The 26,144-nt window shown below is 34.9% G+C and overlaps 4 protein-coding genes across 5 annotated transcripts; all 4 read right to left on the bottom strand.

Moving 5' to 3' along the window:
• Positions 1-631: 631 nt before the first annotated feature.
• LOC100264430 (gamma-glutamylcyclotransferase 2-3) lies at positions 632-5,195 on the bottom strand. The gene is made up of 8 exons (XM_002285810.4): positions 5,008-5,195; positions 4,852-4,928; positions 3,996-4,049; positions 1,648-1,704; positions 1,461-1,501; positions 1,289-1,360; positions 966-1,045; positions 632-881 (listed from the first exon to the last, which is right to left on the bottom strand). Exons 1-8 carry the CDS (start codon positions 5,114-5,116, stop codon positions 802-804), a joined length of 570 nt encoding a protein of 189 aa, XP_002285846.1. The 5' UTR covers positions 5,117-5,195; the 3' UTR covers positions 632-801.
• Positions 5,196-7,179: 1,984 nt separating this feature from the next.
• LOC100242142 (WAT1-related protein At1g21890) lies at positions 7,180-10,390 on the bottom strand. Its single transcript, XM_010665922.3, has 7 exons — positions 10,102-10,390; positions 9,957-10,019; positions 9,729-9,845; positions 8,708-8,948; positions 8,020-8,178; positions 7,781-7,932; positions 7,180-7,592 (listed from the first exon to the last, which is right to left on the bottom strand). The coding sequence occupies exons 1-7, from the start codon at positions 10,311-10,313 to the stop codon at positions 7,361-7,363; spliced, it is 1,176 nt and encodes a 391-aa protein (XP_010664224.1). The 5' UTR covers positions 10,314-10,390; the 3' UTR covers positions 7,180-7,360.
• Positions 10,391-16,619: 6,229 nt separating this feature from the next.
• LOC100264284 (WAT1-related protein At4g08290) lies at positions 16,620-18,715 on the bottom strand. 2 transcript variants are annotated; one of them, XM_010665923.3, is made up of 7 exons: positions 18,475-18,715; positions 18,299-18,361; positions 18,076-18,192; positions 17,703-17,934; positions 17,398-17,556; positions 17,118-17,269; positions 16,620-16,970 (listed from the first exon to the last, which is right to left on the bottom strand). In XM_010665923.3, the coding sequence occupies exons 1-7, from the start codon at positions 18,681-18,683 to the stop codon at positions 16,865-16,867; spliced, it is 1,038 nt and encodes a 345-aa protein (XP_010664225.1). In that variant the 5' UTR covers positions 18,684-18,715; the 3' UTR covers positions 16,620-16,864. The 2 variants fall into 2 exon arrangements, with proteins under 2 accessions (XP_010664225.1, XP_002284458.1); XM_002284422.4 differs by having other exon boundaries at positions 16,620-16,999; positions 18,475-18,714.
• A 1,479-nt stretch (positions 18,716-20,194) lies between these two features.
• LOC100242002 (WAT1-related protein At4g08290) lies at positions 20,195-22,770 on the bottom strand. Its single transcript, XM_002284416.5, has 7 exons — positions 22,481-22,770; positions 22,221-22,283; positions 21,814-21,930; positions 21,396-21,630; positions 21,057-21,215; positions 20,712-20,863; positions 20,195-20,602 (listed from the first exon to the last, which is right to left on the bottom strand). Exons 1-7 carry the CDS (start codon positions 22,690-22,692, stop codon positions 20,392-20,394), a joined length of 1,149 nt encoding a protein of 382 aa, XP_002284452.2. The 5' UTR covers positions 22,693-22,770; the 3' UTR covers positions 20,195-20,391.
• Positions 22,771-26,144: the final 3,374 nt, after the last annotated feature.

Raw genomic sequence — 26,144 nt, forward strand, 5'->3', positions numbered from 1 at the left:
TTGTTAAGAGTATTGTAATTCCAAGCTCAATCATAACAACACTTTTAGATATACCAAAATTGAATGGATTAATTGATTAAATGGACGGAAAGAGTGTAAATGTGTAAAACCAATCTGCCATTTTTGAACTTGAAGAGTAACCTATTTTTGATGTGAATGCTTTTTAATATTTTGATTATTTACATGTGTTTTAAAATAAAAAGTTATTTTTATAAGAAAAAAATAAGGACTTTCTTGTCCAAAATGAGTGTTTTTTAAGGTGAAAAAAGTTAGAGGGTTAGATTTACAAATAGGAATAATTTTATCCCTTTTAATCAAACAACCCAATTTGAATGTAGTCTGTGTATAACAAAAGAGGCAACTGGCATAATATATGTTTGATGAGCGATATATCAGTGGTTTACTAGGTTGAGTTTTCTTGATGGGCTGGAAGATTTTGGTCTCAATAGCCAAAAATTTCTTGTTTAATTGTTTCTGTTAATGACAATGGTAGATTCTTATTGTTATTAGACTCGAATAAATAATTATCCCTGTTAAATTGGGATAATTATGGAATTTAATTTCAAATCCAAATCCACAAGTATAAGAAGCTACCAAACTTATGTAGCATTCATGATTCCACAAAGTAGCATTCATGAATTTATTGAGATATTATTGATATAAGCCTTTCCAGAGCTTCAACAACGAGTCTCAACAATGTTTCTCTATCCAATAAATAATATTTTATCAACTCATAAAAGTTTGAGGACATTTTTGAGTTTCAATTCTAATCAGAATTCTCTTGTCCATTGTTAAATGGGGTCATGAAACAGTCAGCTCCTTCTCTGAAAGGATGCGCCTCACTTCATTCGCGAGATCCATTACATGTTTGTCTTCACATCCTATGCAAAATATTGAAGAAAATAAATCTTCTTAAGATATAAATAAAGAGAGACAGAAAATGGTAATCCTCAGAGAAACCTTACCCATTTGAAGGAGTGCTTGTTCAAGTTGGAAAAGATATTCTCTGTTAGGACCTGAGGGGCCTTCAGCATGAATAATTTGTCTGCACAATGGACAAGGAATGATCAGCAATTGAGTCTCAGACAGCAGGGTAAAGATGAGATGTTTCAAGAATCCTCTGACCATCCTACTTTTTACTGTATATATCTATGGTGGGGTGTGGGTAATTTTGCGTCTCAAGTTATAAACTGTGGGGCATATGCACAAAACTAAGGCAATTTCTTATAATGGAGAAGATACTTCTACAGTAAAATATAAAATTAGAACGTGTAGAGAGAATACATACTTGGCAATCTCTTCAACTGATGCAGGGCCAAGGTAGTTACGATTAAGTTTCTTGTCTGGGGATGCTATGTATCTAAACAGTTAAAAAAGCATCAGTTTTGATCTGGTTGCCTTATGGTAATTGCCAGATATAATAGAAAGATAAAAAGTGCTAGGTGGTTTCACACACTTACACCATTACTCCAGAGATGACAGGAGTAGTAGCCATTGGCTCCTGAAACATATGTAAGCAAATTCCAGCTTAAATTATTGATAAACATAAAACAATATCGGTAATTAAAAAAAATATTAAAATGTGATGATTCCAAATGAGCAACACTTTTTAACTTACAGCACATTGAGCAACACTTTTTAACTTACAGCATAAACATCAAGATAAGCCTTCTTGTCATACTGTTTCTCCCTCACTTCTAGATACTATGAGCCACAACATCATAAAAGGAATTTCCATTAGGAATATTTAGTGAGGGGTGACAACAAAAAAAAAATGGAAAATGAAGTCGTAAAATGTGCCCCAAAAGATCTTTACAAGCCCTTGGTCCATGACAAAAGCCAATCTGGAAATAATTGCAATGGTCTATAAGCATGAATTGCTATGAAAACTTATAATTATGAATGCATTCTTATATATCTATCAAAAAAAATTTATGAATGCATTCTTATCAGACTGTACAATGGAAACAAATCAAGATTTTGGAGTTGTTTCAGCCAGGATTTTGATTAATTGAGTCATCCATAAGTTATGGTGTCCCCTGGATGCAAACCACCATATAGGCAAAGCTACAGAGAGCTACGGTAAGAAATTAGCAGGAGCATGCAAAGGCTCTACTCCAGGAACAAGGTTTCAACAAACAGTAGGCAGGGAACATACTCAAAAGAGTTGGTTAAAGTGAAACATCCATCATGTATGCATCTTGGTAATCAGAACAGAGAACACCAGCTACTAGGAGAATAGATTAGGAACAAACACTTTTTACAGGAGACTGAATTTAGAGGGCAAGGACCAAGGGAATTGATGACTAAAAACTTACTGCACAGACAATAAAGATGGGGCACTGAAGAAAGCAGATGTTAGAATTGAAAATGTTACAGATAGGAGAGTATCTGATGTGTCAAATGAAAACCACCACACAAGATAAACTTAAAACTTATAGTGCATAAAGCTCCAAAAACATGTAAAATAATGAATCACAAAGAAAAGCCCAAAAGAGCTTGGAGGAAGCCAGTGTATGTCATGATAGAGTAAATCAGACTTGGTTAGAGGGAGCAAGGAATGATCTTGCAGATATGAAATCCCACTTTTCCCTTCTTTTTTTTTTTTTTTTGTTTTTTTGTTCTATTGAAGCTAAATTTAAATGCTATTTTAAGAGACAGAGACATTCTAAAACTGACGTGGACACTAGCAAATGGGAGGGATAATTCAGCACAAGGGCTCAGGCTGACTGGAAGACTCCTGCTTGATCAATTTATTAGCGATGAAGGAAGACCTCTCATCAGATGTCAGTGGAAATTAAACTGGTATTTGGGAGTTTGTAGGCATGTAAATTAAACTATGGATGGTTGAATGAATGAACTTATGAGTATCATTTCTCTCTGAAAAACCTCAAATTTACCAGGATGTTTTTCCTATTCTTTCATATATGTAAAAGATATGGAGAAACATTTGTGATCATGGACAAGGTAATGGCTCAAAGCTCAGATGTCTAATCAAGTTTTACCTGGGACATGGGTTGCAGTGTGTATGGATCCAGTTATGTGCTATGCCACCTTGGAATAAGGGAAGGTTTATCTAAATTACAAGTTGGAATTTGATAAACTAGCATCATATGTCAGAATTTTTTTTTTCCTCTTAAGTGGAGTAGAACTATGAAATGTTCAATACAACTCTTTTTGGCACTTCATGTTTCCTATTTTGAGGCATGTTTTGGGTTCTTCCAGAGTTGTAAGAGAACTTTATGAGAATTGGTGGTGTATGCCCTTGCAGAGTGAGGAGGGTGGTCTGTTCATTACTGATGAGGTGTTTAAAGACAGTGAAACTGGAAAGCTTTGAGATGCAGGTGCAGGGAGGATGCAAAGTGTTTCCTAATTTTTTCTTTGATACTTTATGTTTTGCAGAGTTGTGCAGTATCCTTCTTTTTTTCTTTTTTAATATATATATAAATTCATTTTGGCATACATGGGGTATGCCCTTCTCTGTGTTGTTATATATGTAAAATCAACTCTCTATCTTGTTGTCCTTATAAATGGAAAATTAAAAGAAAAATAACAAGAAATTGTCTGGACTAATAAATTTAGAGTTTTGAAACAGAAGTTAACAACTCTGCATCTTGCACTCTGAACTTCTTTTGCTCTTTCATCATATCATGGTGACCTAATGAACCAATGTGCTCCCTAGAGGTAGCTTAAGGCACTTAGTAGGAGTAGTAACTAGGAAATCCAAGAAACCACACAAGCTGATTGGGGAAGAGAAAAGATACCTACACTTTGTTGCTACATCATGCCTATCAATCAAATGAATCAATCGGGAAAATCAGAATAAAACAACAACAAATAGCACCCATTTGTTGGGTAGTACGAACCGTCAAGCACTTGAAATGAGAGAGCTGATTCATGGCCATCAATACATCAAAATAACATAAAATATTTCAAAGGATTTTAGCAGCTTAGGGATCAGAAAAACTTCAAAGAAAACCACTTAAGAAACATACTGTTAATGCAATCTGTTCATCTTCCTCCTTGGAAACCTTGTAGGCAACTCCCCACTATAACCTTGCAAAATAAGAAAAAAATGTACTGTTTTATGCATTGCCATATTTGATAAGTTCAAAAACATAACTAAGTTAAGCATTTGTATCATATAGTATACTACTGATAAGCTAAAATAACAACTGGATGGTAAAGAGAAAATTAGGACAAACAACTGAGTCCTCAACAATGGAAGAGTCGATGCATCAACCAGGACCAGAAATCTCAAATTTGGCATACTATATGATAAAAGAGATGAAAATTCGTCTTACAATTGAAACAGGAAGTTCTTCCCCATATGCCTAAGGTGCAATTTTGTCACTTTGAATCTGACTAATTCATTAGGCCTATCTAGCAACAACAAACAGTCATGGTAATTTTTTTTTTTCTACTGAACTTCCTTAATGGTCAAGAAAAACAATAATCACAGTAATACCAATTCTAGTTTATATCAAACATTTTTCATCAAAAAACAATTAAATGTTATTCTGCCAGAGAAATATTGTTCCCGAATGCAAGTGAAAAAGGCCCTTTTTTCCCTAAGTTTTAACAGATGTCGCAAAATAAAGGAGTATCCCAAATTTTCTGTGATACACCATTGCAATCAGGGAAGCAAATGGACTTCAAAAGAGGTGTTTTCCTAGACCAACCAATCATCTACAGTAAGGTTTAAGCCACAACGCACACATACCCATAAGACTATCGTTTAAACTTCCAATCGCACTTAAAGAGAAAGCAAATGATTGAGAATCCAATCAAATTTTCATACAGGTATACATTTGATGTAGTATGGGCGTTTGGATTGTAAAAGGAACTCACGCAGATCTCTCCTTCAGCAGGCTCCAATGTAACTGTTCTTCCTGGGTATTCTGGTGTCCCTCTGTGGTCTGTACTACCTGCAAGACACCCAAAACAAAACCATAGAAATACAATGAATTCAAGGAGAGATACAGCGAGAGATACTGAGGTGCAGACCTTGGTAGAAGACACGACGGTACCCTTTGATGAAACAAACTCGTCGATCATCATATTCAAACCCTGCTTTCCATATCAGTGACCCATACCCGAATACCCATAAAACCATTTCTCTCCCTCTACAGTCTCCACCAGACGGAAAATGCGAGAGGAAGAGCAAATCTAGTGTCACAACAGACGACAGCGGATACAAGAGGCCCCTTTTAACTTGTACGGATATTTTAAAAAAATAATTCTTAAAAAATGGTACTATGAAGAAAAAATTCTTAAAATATAATAGTTACACAACTATAATAAATCTACAATACTTTTTGTCACTTTGAAGGCTGTTTCTTAAAAAGACACCTTTCATATTTTTCATATCAACTATACATATTAATTTTTTGTTTGAATTTATGTTAAAGATGTCTCTTCAAAAAACATTTTTTCATAATATTTTTATTAGTAATTCACATTAAAAAAAAATGAATTTATACTAAAAAAATATTATTTTCATAATACCATAAAGTCAAATTTATACTAAAGGCGTCTCTTAAATAAACATCTTTCACAATTTTCATATCAATCACATAGTGAAAAAAATTGAATTTATATTGAAGGTTTTTCTACAATTTTACAAAATTGAATTTATATTAAATGTATATTTTGAAAAAACACTTTCTACAATTTTTATATTAGTCACATGTTGAAAAAAATTAAATTTGTACTAAAAATGTCTCTTAAAGGAAAATCTTTCAGTATAAAATTAATTTTATGAAATTGTTAAAGATGTCTTTTGAAAAAACACTTTTAGTATAAAATTCAATTATTTCAATGGACGACTGATACAAGAATAGTTGAAGGTGTCTCTTAAAGAGACACTTTTAATATAAATTTAATTTTGTGAAATTGTAAAAAGTATTTATTAGGGAAACATCTTTAATATAAATTCAATTTTTTCATCATGCAGTTAGTATAGAAATTGTGAAAAAAGTGTTTTTAATATAAATTCAATTTTGTAGAATTATAAAAGGTGTTTCTTAAAGAGATACTTTAAATACAAATTCATATTTTTTTTAATGTGTGTTATTAATATAAAAATTGTGAAATGTGTTTTTTGAAGAGACACAATTAGGGAGTGAAATAGAACATGAAATCGTAACTTCCCAAGCAGTGGGAGGAGATGAGGGCTCTGATCGCATGCTTGTTGAAGAATGAACTGACGACTCATAGGCAGTGGCTTAGTTTAGGTAAATCATCGGAGCTGTAGTAAAAGCGAGTCTTTATAGGGCAATTGTCACCTTTAATGTAAATTTAATTTTTTTGAAAGTGTATCATTGATATGAAATGATGAAAAATGTTTTTTTCAAGGGACACCTTTCAAAATGTTAAAAAGTGTTATAGATTTGGAAATATTTTTCAATGTACCGTATTTAAAAAAATTAATTTTAAAATCACCTTACAATCATAAAAAATCCTAGATAAGATGCAGTTCAGCTCTCTCCAATTCGTACATGGCTAAAATTGCGCCACCTAATTATAAAAAAAACTGCCACGTAATTATTAAAAAAATCTTAATATGATAAATTAACTAATTAAATATCCAATCCTTTTGCCGGACAGTTTCCTTACGTCTGTAAACTCTTCGATCGCTATTATTGCATTATTAAATTACTTAATTTTATTTTATTATTCAAATTACTAATTGAATAATAAAAATAAACTAATAATTTATTTTAAAAATTCAGTGCAGATAAAAAAAATGATTCATTTTTGTCAATCACGTCTCCTTTTTTCAACCATCACACAACGGTTTCAATATTTGTATATAATAGTTTCTATTTTATTTATTAATTTTATAATTTCATATTAAAAATAAATTTAATAACAAGTTGATGTTTGTCTGCCTATCGCATGTGGGCCGGGCCGAATGGTGGGCTTGATTTGAAATTATGGGGACAATGTCGTTAGGGAGTGGACTTATGCCAGAGAATTTGATTCTTTGATGAGGGGCCCATTACCTTGAGGCACCCAATGCTCTTGCTAATTTGCCACCATATTTGGGGATGTGAAATAAAATTCTGGGGCCAAAACCCACAAGGTAAAAGGTGGGATATACGAATGAGAAAAGGTCAATTCTTGCAATCAAGTGACACCAGGTTGTACGATTGGAAATGAAATGAGAATATATGGGGGGACTAATCAGAATAAAGTAGTTTCACTTCACCTGCCCATATGGGAAAGTTCAACTGGCATTAATTGCTTGCAAAACTAAAGTAGATAGATAGCTATACCCATAGAGAGAGAGAGACAAGGGTTTATGGATGATAGTTGGGCGACCCTTTGGCAGAATAATGTACATTAAAATTCATGATCATTCAATCATTGATGATGCCTCTGACACGCGAATCTTCAACATTCCACCATCTCCTTCCATATTGTTGTTATGGACAATGCTTGGTTTAGTGCTGCTTGCAACTGGCAATTCATGGCTCCCACCTGCTTTCTCATCTGTCGGCGCCTGTGATGCTGAGCTTCTGGCCTCCTTGCTTTTGCCCCACACCACCGAATAAAGGCCTACGACTATCACGGCCGCTCCAAGTATACTGAGGTCAACCACAACAAACATTAATACAAAGTAAATAGATCGACAAAAGATACATGGAGGAGGCATATGCTGATTCACTATGAGTTCATTGTGATCAAATATATATGAAGTTGACTTGGAATTATTAATCAATGATGCTGTTTTGAGGGAAATGGTGGCATATATTTATATATATCATAATTATACCTTCCCAGGTGGAGTTTCTCGGCCAAAATGAAGGACCCCAGAGCTGCAGTGATAATCATGCACAGAGGGCTGAAAGCAGTTACAAACACGGGGCCTCGTTCTTTGATCACTAGACTTTGCACATAATATGCAATTCCAGAGCAAACTACCCCCTAAACATTTTGGTTAATATATAGTGTTAGTTACTTCTTAACATCAAATAATTTCATTTAGTATAAATATACAGAAGGTGTACTCACAGAATAAGCTGCAGCCAAGATTCTGGAGTCGAAGCCTACTGCCCAAGCAGCTTTGTCGCGTTCCATCACAAGTGCCACGGCCGCTCCTTGCACCGTCCCCATAAAGCATATCAAGGCTGTGAGAGAGAGCTCCGCTGGGTATTGCTTCAGTGTAAATGACTGAATAACCAAAAATGCATAGCCATTCAGATTAGCTAGTCAGATGAAGGCATGGCGCTGTGGATTTAGCTAACCAAGTTATTTTCATGTAAAAGGCTGGTAATAATAAATTGAACAAAACTATGTGCTACATGGCTAAGTAATAATCAAACGCCATTCAACTTTATATGTGAGGCCCAATTTGGACCCAACAAGTACAGCACTTTAATAGTAAAAGCAGTAATATTAATAATGGCTGTGCATAGAAAAGCAAGGGCTATGATTAAATTAGACAACAATCCAAAATGTGGGCCATGAAGACCAACACTGATCTCATATAGATTGATAGATTCAGATTCGACCTTTGCATTTCTGACCATATTATTTTGATTTTTGTCCATGATAATCTCTCATAAAATTGATGTTACCAGAATATGGTTCCCAATTTTTTTATTTTTATTTTTGTCATATTGCTATAAAAGAATTTATAAGATAATGGAGGCATGGTACCGAAGGAGGTATTGTAGATTTTCCCTATAGGTAAACTTACTTGCAATATGAAGAAACCAGACCAACCAAAGCAGCTGCCTAGGAGCATTAGGGTTCCGGTGGCCCAATTTTGGCCTGCCGAGGGATCACTGGAGGATTCATGGTGGCTTATTCCTCGTGTGTGTATAAAGTCAATGATGGGACCTTTGTACAGTGTCATCACCATGGCTCCTGTGACTGTGATTAAGGTTCCGATCACCTTAGCTTGGCTGGGTATCTTCTTAATATTAATTTTCTCCAACCTATAATCAATGATATTAGCATGTTATACGCTGGTAGAAGCTATAACCGTCAAAATACAGATCAAGCAGCATAGCAGCTGGATGTTGAAAGCAGAAACAGTCGAGACTTTCATATTGATCAATAAATCTGCTTATTTTTGTTGCCAAACTAATGCAAATTAGGATAGAAATTTTATTTAAACAAAATACTTAATACTTAGCAAATGATACTTGATCATATGCGAAATGACTTGACCTTCCATGTGAAATGAATACAAATACGTGGATATGTGGAGTATAAATGTCTTTTTGCAAGCTCTTCCCGTATATTCTTTGAGGAAAAATGAATTTTGGAATTGATGTTTGAGAACCCATCTGGATGTTTGTCTCTTCAAAGGTGGGAATAATGAATACTTGGTAATGGTGGGTGGTGGATAACAACTCAGAACTTCATGACGTTGAAAGTGGCTTCACTTCTGTTGTTATGATGACAAAACATTATTCCTTTCAGAGCTAAAGAGAAATCAGAAGGATCATTTACTTTGATGAATAAGAAAAGTAATAGCAATTTTCTTTAGGTGTAGGAATTTGTAAAAATAATATTATTAATATTTTTGTAGCGTTCCGCTTTTTGAAAAAATAAAGTATGGAATATACTATAATTAACGTTGATAATTCATCTAATACCAGTTACTTTCACCTACCAATCCCATTCAACTGTTCTCATCATCACCTTTTATGAGGACATGAATGCAGTGTATATAACATATACTGGTGAAGTGATTTGAATCTTTATATTACCTGAAGATAATTGCCAGTATGAAAGTAATAGCAGGGAGGACATTGACAGTGGCAGAAGCAAAGGTTGCTGATGTATACTTCATCCCCACATAGTATAAGTTTTGATCAAGCACTGGCCTGATTATCAATACCCAATCGGAGAAAAGATATTAACATATGATGCAACAGTACTCATATGAGAAGAATGAAAAGAGAAAGTGCAAGTAATGCTGGGTTTTGGAGCATTACTCTAGGAAGCCAAGCACCATTATTTTTAGGAAGGTTGAGAGTGTCATCTTTGGCCTTACTTTCCTATAAATTAGAAGAAAAACAATTAGCAAAGCAGATACTATATATATTTGGATGTGAGAGCAAGATTTGTTAAGAAAAAGACCTTTCAAGAACAAGTGCGAAAGGCGCGATCACAAGAGTGGCTACTGCATGTCGGTACACTACAAGTACGTAGTGATTCATCCCATGCTTCAAAGAAACCATGGTGATGATGTACATGCCAGCATAGCCGAACTGCAGGGAGACAATGCCCAAATACGCTTTCACCTTGGAGAACATCAGGCTCAGCTTGACAAAAAGGGTTTGGTCTCCCATCTCTCTCTCTCTCTTTCTGTTTGGGGAATTGAATGAGAAACTAAAATGAGGAACGGCCTTCTTATAGACAGAGGAAAGCAATAAAGGGGTGGTTGTTCGATTTTTCAACACCACCTATGCATCCTTTCTGCACTAACTCATGGCTTTAGCTCTTCTCTAGATTCCTTATCCATTAACAAAAAACACCCATTTTCGAAGCAAGGAGAATCCTTTCTTTGATGATCGAATTGAGGAAAAGAGAGTAGGGATGTGTGTAGACCTCTAATAAAATAAAAGAAAAAAAAAATGTTCCCATTTTTGTTTTCATCTCTTACCCCTGTTTTTCTTAGAGGAAGTGGGGATTTGTGTTCATTGACCACCTAATGGAATTGGGGTTTAGTGCTGTAGGATGATGCGTGTGGGGTGCCCATGTTTTTTGAAGTGGGGTGGCATCAAGAGTGGGCAAATCAATTCAGTAATTGGAGGATTCACTCATGGTTAATTAATTAACTACTTTTTGACTCTAAGAAAAACAATTAACATAGTGAGGCTGATGTAATGATCCATAAATAATTGGCATACAAACCTCCCAGGTTGCTTTTTTGAGAGATTGCACAAATCCAGCATCAGCAAGTTCTCGAAATCTAAGTACACATGACCATTGACTCCCTTCTATTTTAAAATAACTACAACCACAATCCTTGCAGCATAACTTAAATCCAGGGGAGGACCGGAACTTTCTGCTCAAAGTTTTTTCCTACATTTTCATTCAATCAGAAGCTGAGAGTGGCCAAGTTGCTTGAGTTCTCACCCCACCTTCTTGCCATAACGTCAACACATAGTCAAATCCAAGTCATCAAAAGGGGTCATAACGCTGAAATTATTGCCGTACGTGGGTGGGGTGTAATTTTTTTGGAGGGTACCTAGACTAGAGCTTTGCTTATGTGTGACACTGGAATAGATTGAGAGCAACAGCGTGATGGTTTGTGAGTATTACAACACTTGGGGTCACCAAATGCAAAGAAAGTGAAGTGGGTGGTTGCGTGTTTGGATTCCAATGTCTTGAATCGGAGTGGGGGAGTCCCACCCATTACAAAGCAAACAGTACTCCATCCAAAGAAATGCAGTCAAAAGGATAGTAGGTAGGCAAGCACAAAGAAACCATTTTTACTGTGAGGATAACGCTTGCAATATATTATATATTGTGGTAGATTTGTGGCTGAGAAATATTTAAAACACCAAAAATCAAAAGTAATGGGGCTTCCCTTTCCTGATATTCCATGCATACACATCGACACCAAATGCGTCATTGGCCATGATTTGAGGCTGTGTTATTGATTTGTTCTCCAGACAGCTTCTTACTAATAAGAACCTTATATAAGACCCCTCCACCTACCACACAAAAAACAATGGTTTGGACAGTGGACAAGGGCAACAAAGTCCAAATATTATATATGTAATTTTACATACATACACCAATATCCAAGTAAGGGTTAGACCCCTATTTCTGTCATAATTGTAATGAAACCTATGCAATTAATCAACCTCTAACTGAGATATTATACAAATATGAATATGGGTGCCAGATATTTTGATGCCAGATAGAGTTGAATGCAGGCGACAGGAAACGCTTTTGTAGGTACGTGTTCACTGTAGAGAAGGCCAGTTCTCAACAAAAAGGGCAAACAATGAAACATAATAATGTAGTTCAAGAACTTTATTAGCTCATAAAGGGGATAAGTTCATGAACGAGAGTTGAGATAATTATCAACAGTACATGTGTTTCACTAGTTCATGCATGAAAATAAGCTCATGATGATCAAGTCTTCAACTTCTTCTAGGAGTTTAATGGCTGTCTTGTATAAAGTTCACTGCATTCATGCACTTGAATAGGTGCATCCACGGAAACCTCTAACTACCCGATCTGCAGATGGACCATTTAAAATCTGAGAAAGCTATAAACAACGTGTCTGTATAGTCCTCCCCACTTCTCTTCCAAAGTTTATTAAAAGCACTAACGGTCTTCTTCTCATGTGATGTCTTATCATTAACGTACAGACTTTGAGAGCATACGGGGTCCCTGAGTTCTTTTAGAGTTAGAATTCAATCAATATCTAGAAATTCAACATCGAAATCGAGTTCGGTAAGTAGTGGAAAGTCAATGAACTTGCCGAAAGCTGATCATCATTTGCTTCACTCTCTTCACCATGTTGAAAAATTAATGTCGATATTTAGTATAAACTAATTATATGACCATGCTGCATGGTTATAAAATTAACGTGCATGGGAGATAATAAACCAGATTTTCATTTTCATTTCCCTTGTTTGCTTACAGTATCTCATCCACTGGCACATAATGCCATGAACAGAAAAAGTTAAGTAGCCTTAATGTGGTAAAGTGAAAATTTCCGAAGCTTGTAACCAGGTGTCCATTTTTCTTTTTTGGATATGGATTAAGATATATTCTTCTGATCAGAAACCCGGCATGGAATGGAACATGTTGGTTTGACATTTGTGCCTATGAATATATCCTTAAAAAAAATTATTCTGATTGATTTCACTGGATAATTCTTGATGATAGACCTGCATATATGATTAATCACGAGTTTCTTCTCATTAAAGATGAGCCATGCTCGTTAACCTAACAATTGGTAAGTGTTGAGAGGGCCGGGAGCTGCTAGGCTTGTAAAGGTAAGAGAATGTGTCGAGAATATAAGGCATTCGATTCCTGATTAAAGTAAAGTCATTGAAGGTGGAAAGTAGAGGTACGTAAGATAGAATTGATGCAAATAATTTTAAGTCCAATCTCTCTTGCGTCGTCATCAAAAGCTATGATTAAATTGAAAAGATAGACAGATGTTGGTGGAGAGTTACGCTCTGGTGATAAGAACACAACCATGGAATTTGAAATTTGATGTGCTTTGGCGATGACTTTAGCACCCCAAATTCAAAATTGATAGGACTGGACTCCTTTCGGAAGAGCTATACTTGCAACTTATAAAACATTCCTTGTTTAAAGGCCTCCCTAACAGGAAATAGACGGGGGTTTACACTTTAAAACCCTTTGGGAGTGACGTTAGTGACCATATTCATGATTAATGCAAGCCCCAAAATTCAATCTGAAGTGACATTTGTCTACAAATTTTTCGAAAGAATGTACTTTATTGGATAGGAGAATGTCATCTTTGGGATGTTTTATACGTATCTATAAGAAAAGAAATCAAAATTTTCTTATCCGCAAGTTCTAATTGTGAATTGTCTGTCTCGTCAAATCCACTTATATCATTTATTGGTGGTACCTAGCTACTGTCTAGCCTGTCTTACCCGCTCTAAAGGTTATATTCTCCCATGTCACTTCTCTAGAGCTTGCTTCAAAATCAGTAAGAATACATCTTCTACGGAGTACCGTCACAGAAGATAATTAATTTTATATAAAATAAAAAGGGGGAATATTCACTTAAGATATAGTGTAAATTAAAAGGGTACGTAAGATAATGAGCTCAGTACCTGCTGTTGGAACATCGAGCTTTCGCAGGCAGGTTCATGTGTCACAGTTATTCCTGATGGTGATTGCACATGGCAGCATTTGGGCTTTACCATCCCTATCAGCAGGTGTGGTTAACTTGAGATCAATTTGCTCGTTTTTTTTTTTTCAAGCTTTTCGGGTCAGCATCAATTAGTGGTGTTAAATTGATGTTGGCGAGTTGCTTGGATTTGGATCGTTTTGGGTTGGATTAAGCCTATCCTTGATAAATATATAAATTAGGTTGGGTTGGGTTGCCCAAAGTCAAAGCTCAAAAGAAGTTATATTGAATCTAGCCAACCACGAGAAGGCAGGTGGAATCCGGCTAGTGTAACATTTGAAATACGAGTGTTATTCAAAGACAAAAATATCGATAATTATAGATATATCAATAGTTCGATTTTACGGATATATCGAAAATATATTAACAAATATTTTGACATAAAATATCAATTGGTTTAAAATTGATTAAAACTTATGAAAATATAGAACAAAACTCTTATAAATAAAATTAGAAGTATAATAGATATTTTAAAATTATTTTATTGAAGAAATTAATATATACATAATATATATATATAAGTGTATATTGATGATTAAATTATATAAAATATTATTCAATAATAATATTGTGATATTTGATTATAATATGTTTAATTTTAAAATATATTTAATATTAAAATTATGATATATTTAATTTAATTGTATTAAATGATAATAAATGTATAATTTTTTAATATTTAATTAATATATTAATAATATTAAAAAATTTGCTACTTAATTAAATGAATTTTTTTTATTTACAAATAAAATAATTATAATTAATTCGTTGTTTAAAAGATTTTTTAATATTTTGTGTATATGAACACTTCTAATATATATGTATGTGGTGCATGGTAATTAACAAAGGACAAACTTGCCCTCATGTAAGTGGATGTTGGCCCGACTAAAAGGTTGGGGTTCAACTTCACTAGCAATGCACAGTAATTAACAAAGGACAAACTTGCCTTCATGGTAAGTGGATGTTGGCCCCAACCAAAAGGTTAGGGTTCAACTCCACTAGCAACCCATTTTTAATTGCCTTGTTGGTCCTAATTAATTTGATTTTTATTTTCTTATTTTTAATAATAATGATAATAAATACTTTTCAACAAAATAAGTTATAAAAATTATAATATTTTAATTATTTATAAAATAGATTTATTTAAATATAATTAAAAATATTTTAAAAAAATTAAAAAATTTTAAAAAATTAAAATTAAACTAAATGGGTGACTTATCCCATTTAATTTCCTTAATGAGACAAAAATGATAATTATTTTGAATAAATGAGATAGGATTAAGATAAAAGCGATTCATCTCAAACCTGCTCTATTATCATCCCTAATTGATGAACAACAAGACCAAATGTATGAATGATCTAAAAAATAAAATGGATTGTAACTATTCAACTAATTACTCCCAACATATTCAAATAATAGTTATATCATGTTAAAAATAATTTTTTAATAAAAAATAAATCTTTGAAAGTATTTATATTAAATCCAATTGAATTAAAATGAATTGAATGTTCAAAAAAGACTTACGATGGATTGTTCAACCCCACATCTAACTAGACTTCCATGGATTCACAATGTAAACACTTATTCAAACAGAAGCCACCACATTAATTCATATGTGTGGTACCAAGATATCTAACCTTCATATCTAGTTATGACACTGAAGTCCAATTGTGTAATCTCGCATGTCAACCCCACGTTACAAATTTTCCGGGCTTGGGCTTGGGCTTGGGCTTCAGTACAAAGGGTGTCCATCTTTCAGACTAACTACTCTAGAATGCATGTTATGAGATTATATACGTACACCAGATGGACAACTCAAGAAAAATTGTTGAATTTTCTATAAACATTATCCCAAATTTAGAATTCATTTGAAAGTAATTTTATTTAAAGTGTTCTTAGTTTATAATTTTCCTATTGATATTTGACAAATTTTTAAAAATTATTCTAAAATTTTTTAAAAATTATTAAAATATTTTTTAATAGAATTTGAATATAATTTTTTTTTTTTTAAAAATTGATGATGTTTTTAGTATTTTATTATATAAAAAAAAAATTAAATTTTGAAAAATTTGTCCATAAAAGTAACTTAAAGTGATTCTCTGTTTTTATGCCAAACGACGTCGTCTTAGTTACCGATCTCAAACGGTAAAGCCACGTGATTGGGGCGATGACTCTCATGCAAGCCTCGGGAAGAGCGGATATGTTTAAACGACATCGTTCCGTGCGCAAACCTCATTTTAATGAACAAAGCGTGGGGGAAAAGAAATAATGGAGGCCTTCCAGAAGTGGACAAAATTGATTCCCAGGGTACGTATATTCCTTCATCAACTTTGGCTGCCACTCCCTCTGGAATCCATCCATATGAATTGCAACATCAATTTCTTATATATTCTCTGAGCAAAATTCCAATGCTTCCTCAGTGTATGCCTCCTAGATTTTGTTCCAAATTCAATACAGCAGATTAAGTTGATGACAAACCGAGTAGGAAATATTCGAATTAACAGTTTATAGTGAAGGAAGTGATGGACGGATCTGTATGTCAACCCGAGGAAAATGAGTTGGGAATTAGCAATAACGTCATACAGAAGGGGTGGGACAAACTCAAGAGGAGATGATTCCTGGAGATGAGGCATCTACTAATAATCCCAACAATAGGATACCCAAGGTTGCAACTTGCAAGACATGAAATGACATGACACATTACTGCCACACATGTGTCTTACTGTCCAATTGTATTATGAGATCTGGCAACTATAATATTTGTCATTTATACCAAATTTAGCAAGCTCAAACCAACACATATGGAGGAGGGGCTTGATTAATTAGGAGCTAGTTAGGACATGCAAGCCTGCTAAATAGCTTGACGTACATTAATCAGAAGGACCCCAGCTGGAGAGAAACCAGATGGTTATTTTGTTGCAACTTTGGATTTTGCAGCTTTTTCATCATCATCGTAATTACTTCCCTCAATCACCAACTTGGTGTTCTCAGTCGCCAAAATGGGCAGCTGGTAGGGATCGGTCTTTTCTCCTGTTGTTGATGGTGCTGGGCTGAAATGATCCTTGCTTTTGCCCCACGCCACCGAGTAAAGGCCTACAGCGATGATGATGGCTCCAATGATACTGATGCAATGTGATGAGATCATAAATTAATTTAAAGAACAAATTAACAATTTGAGTTCAAAGTGGGGGGGTGGGGGAGAAGTTCAGTGTTGGGTTCTGAGGCTGGACTTGAGAATACCTTCCTAGGTGGAGCTCCTCAGCTAGAATGAGAGACCCCAGAGCAGCAACGATGACCATGCAAAGAGGGTTGAATGCTGTTACAAACACTGGGCCCTTCGTCTTCATCACCAGGCCTTGCACATAGTATGTTATTCCAGAGCTGATTATACCCTGAAACATTTCAATCCAGGTTGGTTAACTCGGGATCTTATACAATTCCCTTGTATATATTTCTATAGGGATTGGCTAATTTTTTGAAGGTGACGAAATTAATAAAAGAGAAGTTCATATAAGCTTACTGTATAAACAGGAGCAAGTAGCCTAGAGTCCCAGCCAATTGACCAGGTGCGTGGCTTCCGCTCTGCTATAAGCCCTACAGCCGCACTTTGGACCGTGCCCATCAAGCATATCAAGGTGGAAAGCGAGAGCTCAGCTGGGTATGCCTTAATTGTTATGGACTGACCATGATAAACATTTAAGGTCAACACAATGAATAAATGTTGCCACAAGAGAATAATCCTCTGTTCTTAGAGTTTTTGCTAGAAACCAAATGCAGCAGGCCTAACGTTACGAAGTGAGCAAGATTTAGCAAGAGCTAGCTTACTTGTAATATGAAAAAGGCAGACCAAGCACAACAGCCCATAAGTATCAAAATTGTTCCGATGAGCCAATGTTTAGAGGACGAGTGGTTTGCTTGGTGACTTGCTTTGTGTGAGTGCATTATATCGATGATGGGGCCCTTGTACAAAGTCATGAGCAATGCTCCAGAAAAGGTCACCAGGGTTCCAATGATCTTGGCTTGAGTACGTGTCTCCTTAATTTTTATGTGCTCTAATCTGATCATGACATAATTCCATATGCATTAGAGTCTCCATGCAGAAGAGGAAGATGCATTGCAAAACGCATTAGCAAATGCTATATTTATATAGTTTTGTGCATATAAGTACAAGGCAGTACATGATCGCAGTGGTCCTTACCGAAAAATAATCGCCATAACAAAAGTAACAGCCGGAACAGCATTCATAATGGCGGATGCATATGAGGCTGATGTGTATTGCATTCCCAAGTAGGATAAGTTCTGATCAACAATTGGCCTGTTAACAATCAAGAATAATTAGTTCTTGTTTTGGTTCAGGTAATCTTCAACTTTGAGGACATTTTTGAACTAGTATTATATATGTATTTGACACAGAGCATTACTCCAGAAAGCCTAGCGCCATAATCTTCAAGAAGATTGAGAATGTCAACTTTGGCCTTCCTTTCCTGGAGAAGGAAAGCATTTCCTCAGTCAAACATGGGTTAAACAACACTAGTTCAAACACATATTTCATTCAGAAATGTTAATGACAATAAGGTGCAGGAGATAGTTAATTGACCTTTCAAGAAGCAGAGCAAAGGGCGCGATAGCAAGCGTAGCTACCGCATTGCGGTACACAACGAGAACGTAACGGCTCATCCCATGGGTGAGGGTGGCCATGCAGATTATGTACATCCCTGCAGAGCCAAATTGCAAGGCTACCATAAGCAAATAAGGTTTCATCTTATTGAGGTACACTATACATGAGTTCCCACTTTGGTTTGCCATCTCCCTCTCTCATAAATTTTTGGGAGACAAAACCTACTATATAAAGGAAGTTTATTGCTAACTAAATGTTCAGAATCATGAGCTGTTACCCTTGAGAACTTGGAAAGGCAACAGAATGTGTACAAGAATATAAGGTCATTTGATTCCTAATAAAGTCATTAAAGATCAGAACTAACATGAACAAAATAAAAAAGGAATTGATGCAGTTAATTTTATTCTAGTCTCTGCTTGGATTGTTGCATGATCTTGAAAAGATTGCTGCTGATGAACACACCTAGAAGAAGAACACAGTTAGGGGAACATCAAATTAGAGAAATAGAAGTCTCTTCACATCTTCTTATCACCTGATTGGCATATAAAAGATTAAATTTATATTCAATATTCTCTTCTCACCTTTTGCTGTCTTGATCATCTATGATATCAGAAGATGTAAAGGAATTAGTCGTAACGGAGACAAAATTTTTTTTTTTTTTTTTAAAAAAAAGGTATCTTAGCACCACATAAGATTGGTCTCCTTTATGCACAGGAGCACTTGCCACTTGCAAAACAACATTCCTGGTTCCAAAGTACTGTAGAGAGGGAAAGAGAATAAAAGTCAATAATAATTCTTGCTTACAATCACGAAAGTTAAACTTATGGGAAATCAGAATCCTCAATATCTGCAATATCTCAACTTTTCTCCAATTTCACCAGACCATAGAACCAATGTGTCTGAACTTCTATATGGAAGAGAGGAACATGTTACTGTCAAAGATATATAGTTAAGTGCTTTCACAGTTGGACAGAATAAAATGTCTATCCAGATGGTAATGGCTCCAGCGATCCCCATGGCAAATCCCAAAGAGCAAATATTCCAGCCAAACAGAAGATAAACTGGATATGTTCTTAAGCTGATGGATCTGGCTACACTTAATTTCATGCTTGGTTTTTATATCCTTTACTGTATGCAAATTACCCTTTGTTTTAAGTTGCAGTACTAGTATGAAAGCAAATCGGTTACTCAATTCATACTTCAGCATTTTATGTATATATTGTTGGAAACTGTCTCAAATAGGAGACATTCTTAATTGGTATATATTCCTTTTTGTGAAGAATATAGTATAGAATATGCTTTTCTCTGGAACACCATATATGTTTGTGGGTCACTTAACAAAAAAGAAAATTCTCACTTAAGGTAGGCTTTTCAAATCATTTCAATTGTTTGATGCGTTTTGTCTTTGTTATAAAAATTGAAATATTCTAAATTGATTCCCATGTGAAATAGGTCTGAAAGGATAAAGTGAAGGCAAAGAGAACTGAAAGTACTGAATTGGAGTTACCACTAGAGAGGAAGTTGTACTAATTTTGTGAGTAAACTTGTTGACAGAAACAGAGTAAGGGGATAGTAAACTCTCTGTTTTATTCACAAAAGCAATTTGTGTGATTGTTTAGTATGGATATCATTAAGTCATTTTCTCATGCAGTGTAGGATGAAACATCTAAAAGTTGTGTGTGGAGTAACAATTCAACTCTGGTGATTAATAATGTTTTTTTATTTATAATGGCATCTGTCTAGAATATTCCAAAGTGCCAATGGCTACATTCCTTTCAAGCTCAATGACACTATTTCCCATATATACAATCATATATCGTCGCACAATTGTTGATGGCTAGAAAGTTACAGATGGAAGTAGATTAATTAAAGAGGGATAGGAGACATGGAGACTAGCTATTTCTTAACTGGAAAATTGGATTTTCCAGCATGGTCACCATAGTTATTTGCCTCAATCACCAACTTGCTACCCTCGGTTGCTGAAATGGGCAATTCGTAGGCATCACCCTTTTCTTCTGTTGTGGTTGGTGTTGGCCCAAATTGGTCCTTGCTTTTACCCCATGCCACAGAGTAAAGGCCGATTGCGATGATAATGGCTCCAATGATACTGATGCATTTGAAGCACAAGTATTAATGAAGAAATACGTGGAGAGAAATGAATTCATTGTTGTGCTGTGGGGTAGGGACTAGGGAGTTGGGAGACGAGTTTTTTATACCTTCCAAGATGGAGTTGCTCAGCTAGAATGAGAGTCCCAAGAGCAGCTACAATGATCATGCAAAGAGGGTTGAATGCTGTCACAAACACTGGGCCTCTTGTCTTCATCACCAGGCCTTGCACGTAGTATGTTAATCCAGAGCTGACAATCCCCTGAAACATTTCAAAGTCACCATTAAATTGAACTTGTGGAATTCCAAGCTCTTCATGAATTTTCATTAAAAAAAAGACTTGAGCACTTAGATTCCTTGACTTGCACTACTACAATTGGGCGTTCTATTGCTTAGTAATGGAAAATTGGTAGAATTTAAACCAAAAGAGCCTTAAATAATTCATCACAACTTACCGTATAAACAGGAGCAAGTAGCCTAGAGTCCCAGCCAATGGCCCAGGCGCTGGGGTGTCGCTCTGCTACAAGCCCTACTGCCCCACTTTGGATGGCACCCATCAAGCATATCAAGGTGGAAAGAGAGAGCTCGGCTGGGTACGTCTTTATTGTTATTGACTGACCATTATAAAAACAAAAGTTTCAATATCAGCTAGTGACTAGACATAATGCCTGCATGTACAAGTTTATTGCATCTTAAATTTAACTCCAGGCCACAGAAGAAACCACTTTTTCTTGCTGCTTTTCTGCCTAATATTAGTTAAGCAACAAACAATTATTAGTTAAGCCAGGGCTTACTTGCAGTATGTAGAAGGCAGACCAGGCACAACAACCAACAAGGATCAACAAAGTCCCAGTTATCCAGTGTGTGTCGGTGGAAGAGTGATTGGCATTGTGACTTGTTTTATGTGACCATATTAGATCAATGATGGGGCCTTTATACAGAGTCATAAGCAGTGCTCCTGAAAAAGTCAGTACCGTGCCCACGATCTTAGCTTGGCTCCGTCTCTCTTTAATTTTTATGTGCTCCAACCTGATCATCACATATAAATATTAATCCACATTCATTATAGTAGCTTCCATGCGGGACGGGAAAATAAAACCTTTTCTTTCTGTATGTATATGAAAAGATCAAAAGCTAAAGATAAACATGGAAAAGATTATTAAAACTCTAGCTGTGATGCATGTATACTGGCAGAGCTAATTTGGTTCTTACCGGAAAACAACTGCCATTACAAAGGTAACAGCCGGAACAGCATTCATAACGGCAGATGTGAATGATGCTGATGTGTATTGCATACCCAAGTAGGATAAGTTCTGATCAAGAATCGGCCTGAATATAAATTATATCAAAATTAACAATCATCTTCCTAAATTAAAAAGGAAAGAAAAAAGGGCTGTTAGCTCGAGTGATGGTTTTGCAATGGTCTATCATCCTTTTGGACCCCATCAGGCATCACTGTTTGCCGTATATATTTAGTATTTATTTTTAAATCAGGTTTTGGTTTAGTTTAGGCTGAGAAAACCTGAACACACAATCGGGTTTAAGTTGAAAGTTTCATATATTGTGCTGTCAGTAGGACTCTTATTAATAGGTAGCATGAATTCCAAACAGAGCATTACTCCAGAAATCCCAGGGCCATTATCTTTAAGAAGATAGCGATTGTGATCTTTGGCCTTATTTTCCTGGAAAAAGAAAATACAAAAGATTAATTCATCAGTTCTTGACCTTACCAACCAAGTTCCAGGCAAATTAATGAAGCTGAAAATTTATGGATCATACGTTTGAAGTATTTAAAGAAAAATGGTTGTTATTTAGAGCCCATTCAAAGTATGTAATATATATGTACACACTTTATGTGCATGTAAGAACAGGAGATAACCTTTCAAGAAGTAGAGCAAAAGGTGCCATGGCCAGTGCAGCAACAGCATTACGATAAACGATCAGCACGAAACGGCTCATACCATGGTTGAGAGTAGCCATGGAAATGATGTACATCCCTGCGGACCCAAACTGCAAGGCCACCATAAGCACGTAAGGTTTCATCCTACTGAAGACGACACAAATTTTGGCACATGATGTTTGGTCCTCCATAGCTCTATCTCTAGTACTACTACCACTGCAAGAAACTCTTTTGGGAATGAGAGACACAATGTGAGATGCCCCTCTTATATATACACAAAAACAAATAAATAAAAAGACAGAAAATTGCTATTTTCTCCCAAGAGAATTTGCTAAATAATGTTGAAAAAAAAAAGTAACATAGTGATTGAATATAACAATAATGTAGAATGAGTGCTGCATACAGAGTTTTCCCCTGATTAGTGTAAACTTATTCCAAAACAAGCACGTAATACGACTGTCCCCATAGGGCCCCTGCCCACCGTTTTCTTGACAGTAATGCTTGCTTTCATGATCATCAACCCGGATTATTTGTGCCAGGTGGACATTCACCTTTTTTTTTTCTTTGAATAAATGTTTTTCTTTTTCTTTTTATTTCTTTATAATATTCTGTGGGGAGTGGAAAACACAACCAGATGCAACTAAGGTTTGGTAATGTATGGGAAACTGGTGGGAGAAAACTGAAGATTATATTCCCTGGATTGCATGCGTACGTCACCATGCATCTTCCAAGACCAGACATGCAGTCTCCAGTGTGCTGGACTATTGTTTGTATAATCACAAATAGAATAATAATAGATCCTGAATGAAGACCCAGTACAAGCAAGGCTCACCTATATGCATATACCGCCTTGGCGATGATATGCAGAAAGATTTTCAGTTGAATTCATTCAAAGTACTTCTCATATACAACAGGGAAGCATGGGAAAGTAGTATTTAATTTTGAGGTCCGAAGAGTATTAATTCAGTAGTATAATAATAATAATAAGAGATGTGATTATTGGAAGAACGCAGAAAGATAAGCACAGAGCAGTTGTCAGCAAAGCTAAGTGGGTGCTTCTTTACCTGTGGCCGCAGTGGAAGTCATGTTGGACTCCAATCTTATCCTGAACTAAAAAGGCTTTTATGCATGCAAAATTGGGCTCTTAGTAACGTCCCATTTGTGTATTCATATGTGGCCATCTTTAAACCGATTAATCTTTGTATCATGAAGGAAATGTTTTTAATAAGTTAGTGCTGCCATGGACCAAGATGCATGCACGTTGCCTAGGCTAGAGAAAATGGCCATTAATTATTGACTGAGAGGTCCATTCATTTGATCGATCCCAAATCAAATTATATTATCAGGCCATACATAAGCTAGTTATATTAATCAAGAAAAGAACATGAATATATAACAAATTTGACTGGTCATGAAGGTCGCTGACAAGCTTAAACATCATGCAGAAAGATTATATCACGAATGGGGTGGGTGGGTGGGTGAGTGACAAGTCCCCCCATCAACTGGAGTTATCATTGGAAAAGAACTAGGGTTACGTGCAGAACTGGAACAGGGATGTAACAATGATTCATGCAGTGAGAGATGCGTCTTAGGCATGATTCTTTTTGTGAAGAATCAAACTGAAGTAACGTATTGAATATTCCAATAGGATCAGCAACCAAAGTGAATTAGCTGGGAGGAAGCCCAAATGATATTTGAAGTTGGTCTTGCGTGAGAGCTAGCTCATGATCATTTTTCCCTTCTGTTGCTCTTCTTAATTAGGCTTATTAATAATCAAATTGAAATTGTTTAGTTTCAAACGGTCAACTTGACACTTTGAGAAAGGGAATTTAAAAGCAATGTCTATGACATTAAAGGTCACACATACTTGAAAAAGTTTGAGACGCATGATGAGGAAAAAGAGACCCATAGAATCCATAAATGGGTAAGTTTTTGAGGGTCTACTTTTCAAGTTGGCTGTCCTTGATTCTATTAACCAATTTTTCATATTGTTTGTCTTTGATACATGACCTTAAAAAACAATAATTAATTAAAAAAAATAGAATTTATGGGATTTTAATGTTTTAAAAATAATTATTTTAGACCCTTTAATAATTGGTTTTCCTAGAATTAAAAGAAAAATAAATAACTTCGACAAGAAGAGAAAATAATTTTGTATTTAACAATCTTTAAGTATTAAAATTGTTAGAGTTTGATGACCCGAAATCTATTTTGCTCAAACCCAAAAAGTTTGCAGTATGACATATGTAAGATTTAGGGTTAAAAAGATTATCTAGACCTTGCTGGGGTGTGAGTATGGATCTGTTTTATTTATTATTTCATGGATAGGATTTAAGGCTATGATATTTATGTCTATGCAATAGTTGCTCGTAATTTTTTTTCTCTTTATTGATGATTTTTACGTATTCTTATTCTGTTTTTTTCTTATTGTCTATTCTCATTCTCTAGTAACAAAAATAATAATATGTAAAAAGAATTTGGTATTTTATCATTTTTAGTTTATTAAATTTGGAGAAATTAATGTTGGATTAATATGATTTATGCTGCATTAAATTTTATTTGAATTTTTTTCAACTTTTTTTTTTTCTCTTCTTATTTCCTTTATTTATGTTTTTCAATAACTTTCTAAGATTCTTAAGAATAAAATAGGAAAATAGGAAAAGGATGGATTACCCCAAGACACTGGGAGAGGCATGCATTCTTCCTTTGGTCGAACAAGCAAGCAAGAGAAAGCAGAAAAGCTAAAAGTCTCCAATCAAAAGGAGGCCCCGTTGCATATATTGAATATAAAAAACTAAAGTGCAAAAATTATTTGAATGATATGCGTACTAAAAGTGAAGAAAAAAGATACGAAAATCCGTCATCCTACATTAGAATCCAAGAGAGCTCAGCTGGAGGGTATACTTTATTTATTTTACTGATTGGACCGTAAGCTATGTTTGGTTTAGAAAATTTGAAAAAAAAAATATAAGGGGAAGAAAATATAAAAAAAAAAAAAAAAGGAAAAAAAATAAAATAAAATAAAAAATATATATTAAAATTTAATAAATTATCTTTTTTATTACTTCAAACTCATTTTATTTATTTTAATTCATCGATATAAATATTAAATAATTTAAAAATATATAAGTTTTAATTGTATTTGATTTTCTTTGATATTTTTTATAACATAATCAAATATAAAAAAATCATTTTTTTCACATTTTTTTTATTTTCTTAATATTTTTTGAAACCAAACATCACTTAAATAAATTCAATTAATTAATCACAAAAGTAAATATGGGACAAAAATCTTTGGAAGTGGGAGATGAAGAATTGATTGAAGAGTGAGAACGGATGCATGAATTATTAACAATGCTGTTCCAACCTCCACGTGTTGGAGTTAGCACGTCCATAGAGTAAAGACAACTAGATTCAGAATATGTATCCCATCTAAAAGCAATATGATTTTTTGATTCATTCTCTAATTGGAGAGTTAAAAGGTCTGTCTTTCCTTCAATCGGAAAAAAGAAAAAGAATGGTAAAGAGATTGTTGCAGAGTAGAGTGCCATGCATTTGGTCCATTAGGATCTTTCAAGAGTCAAGATACCCAACCTAGTCGTTCATATTTCTTGTTGTGGGCTCCCACAAGGTGAAGTCACAA

This window comes from Vitis vinifera, chromosome 18 (genome assembly GCF_030704535.1).
Source record: "Vitis vinifera cultivar Pinot Noir 40024 chromosome 18, ASM3070453v1".
NCBI lineage: Eukaryota > Viridiplantae > Streptophyta > Magnoliopsida > Vitales > Vitaceae > Vitis > Vitis vinifera.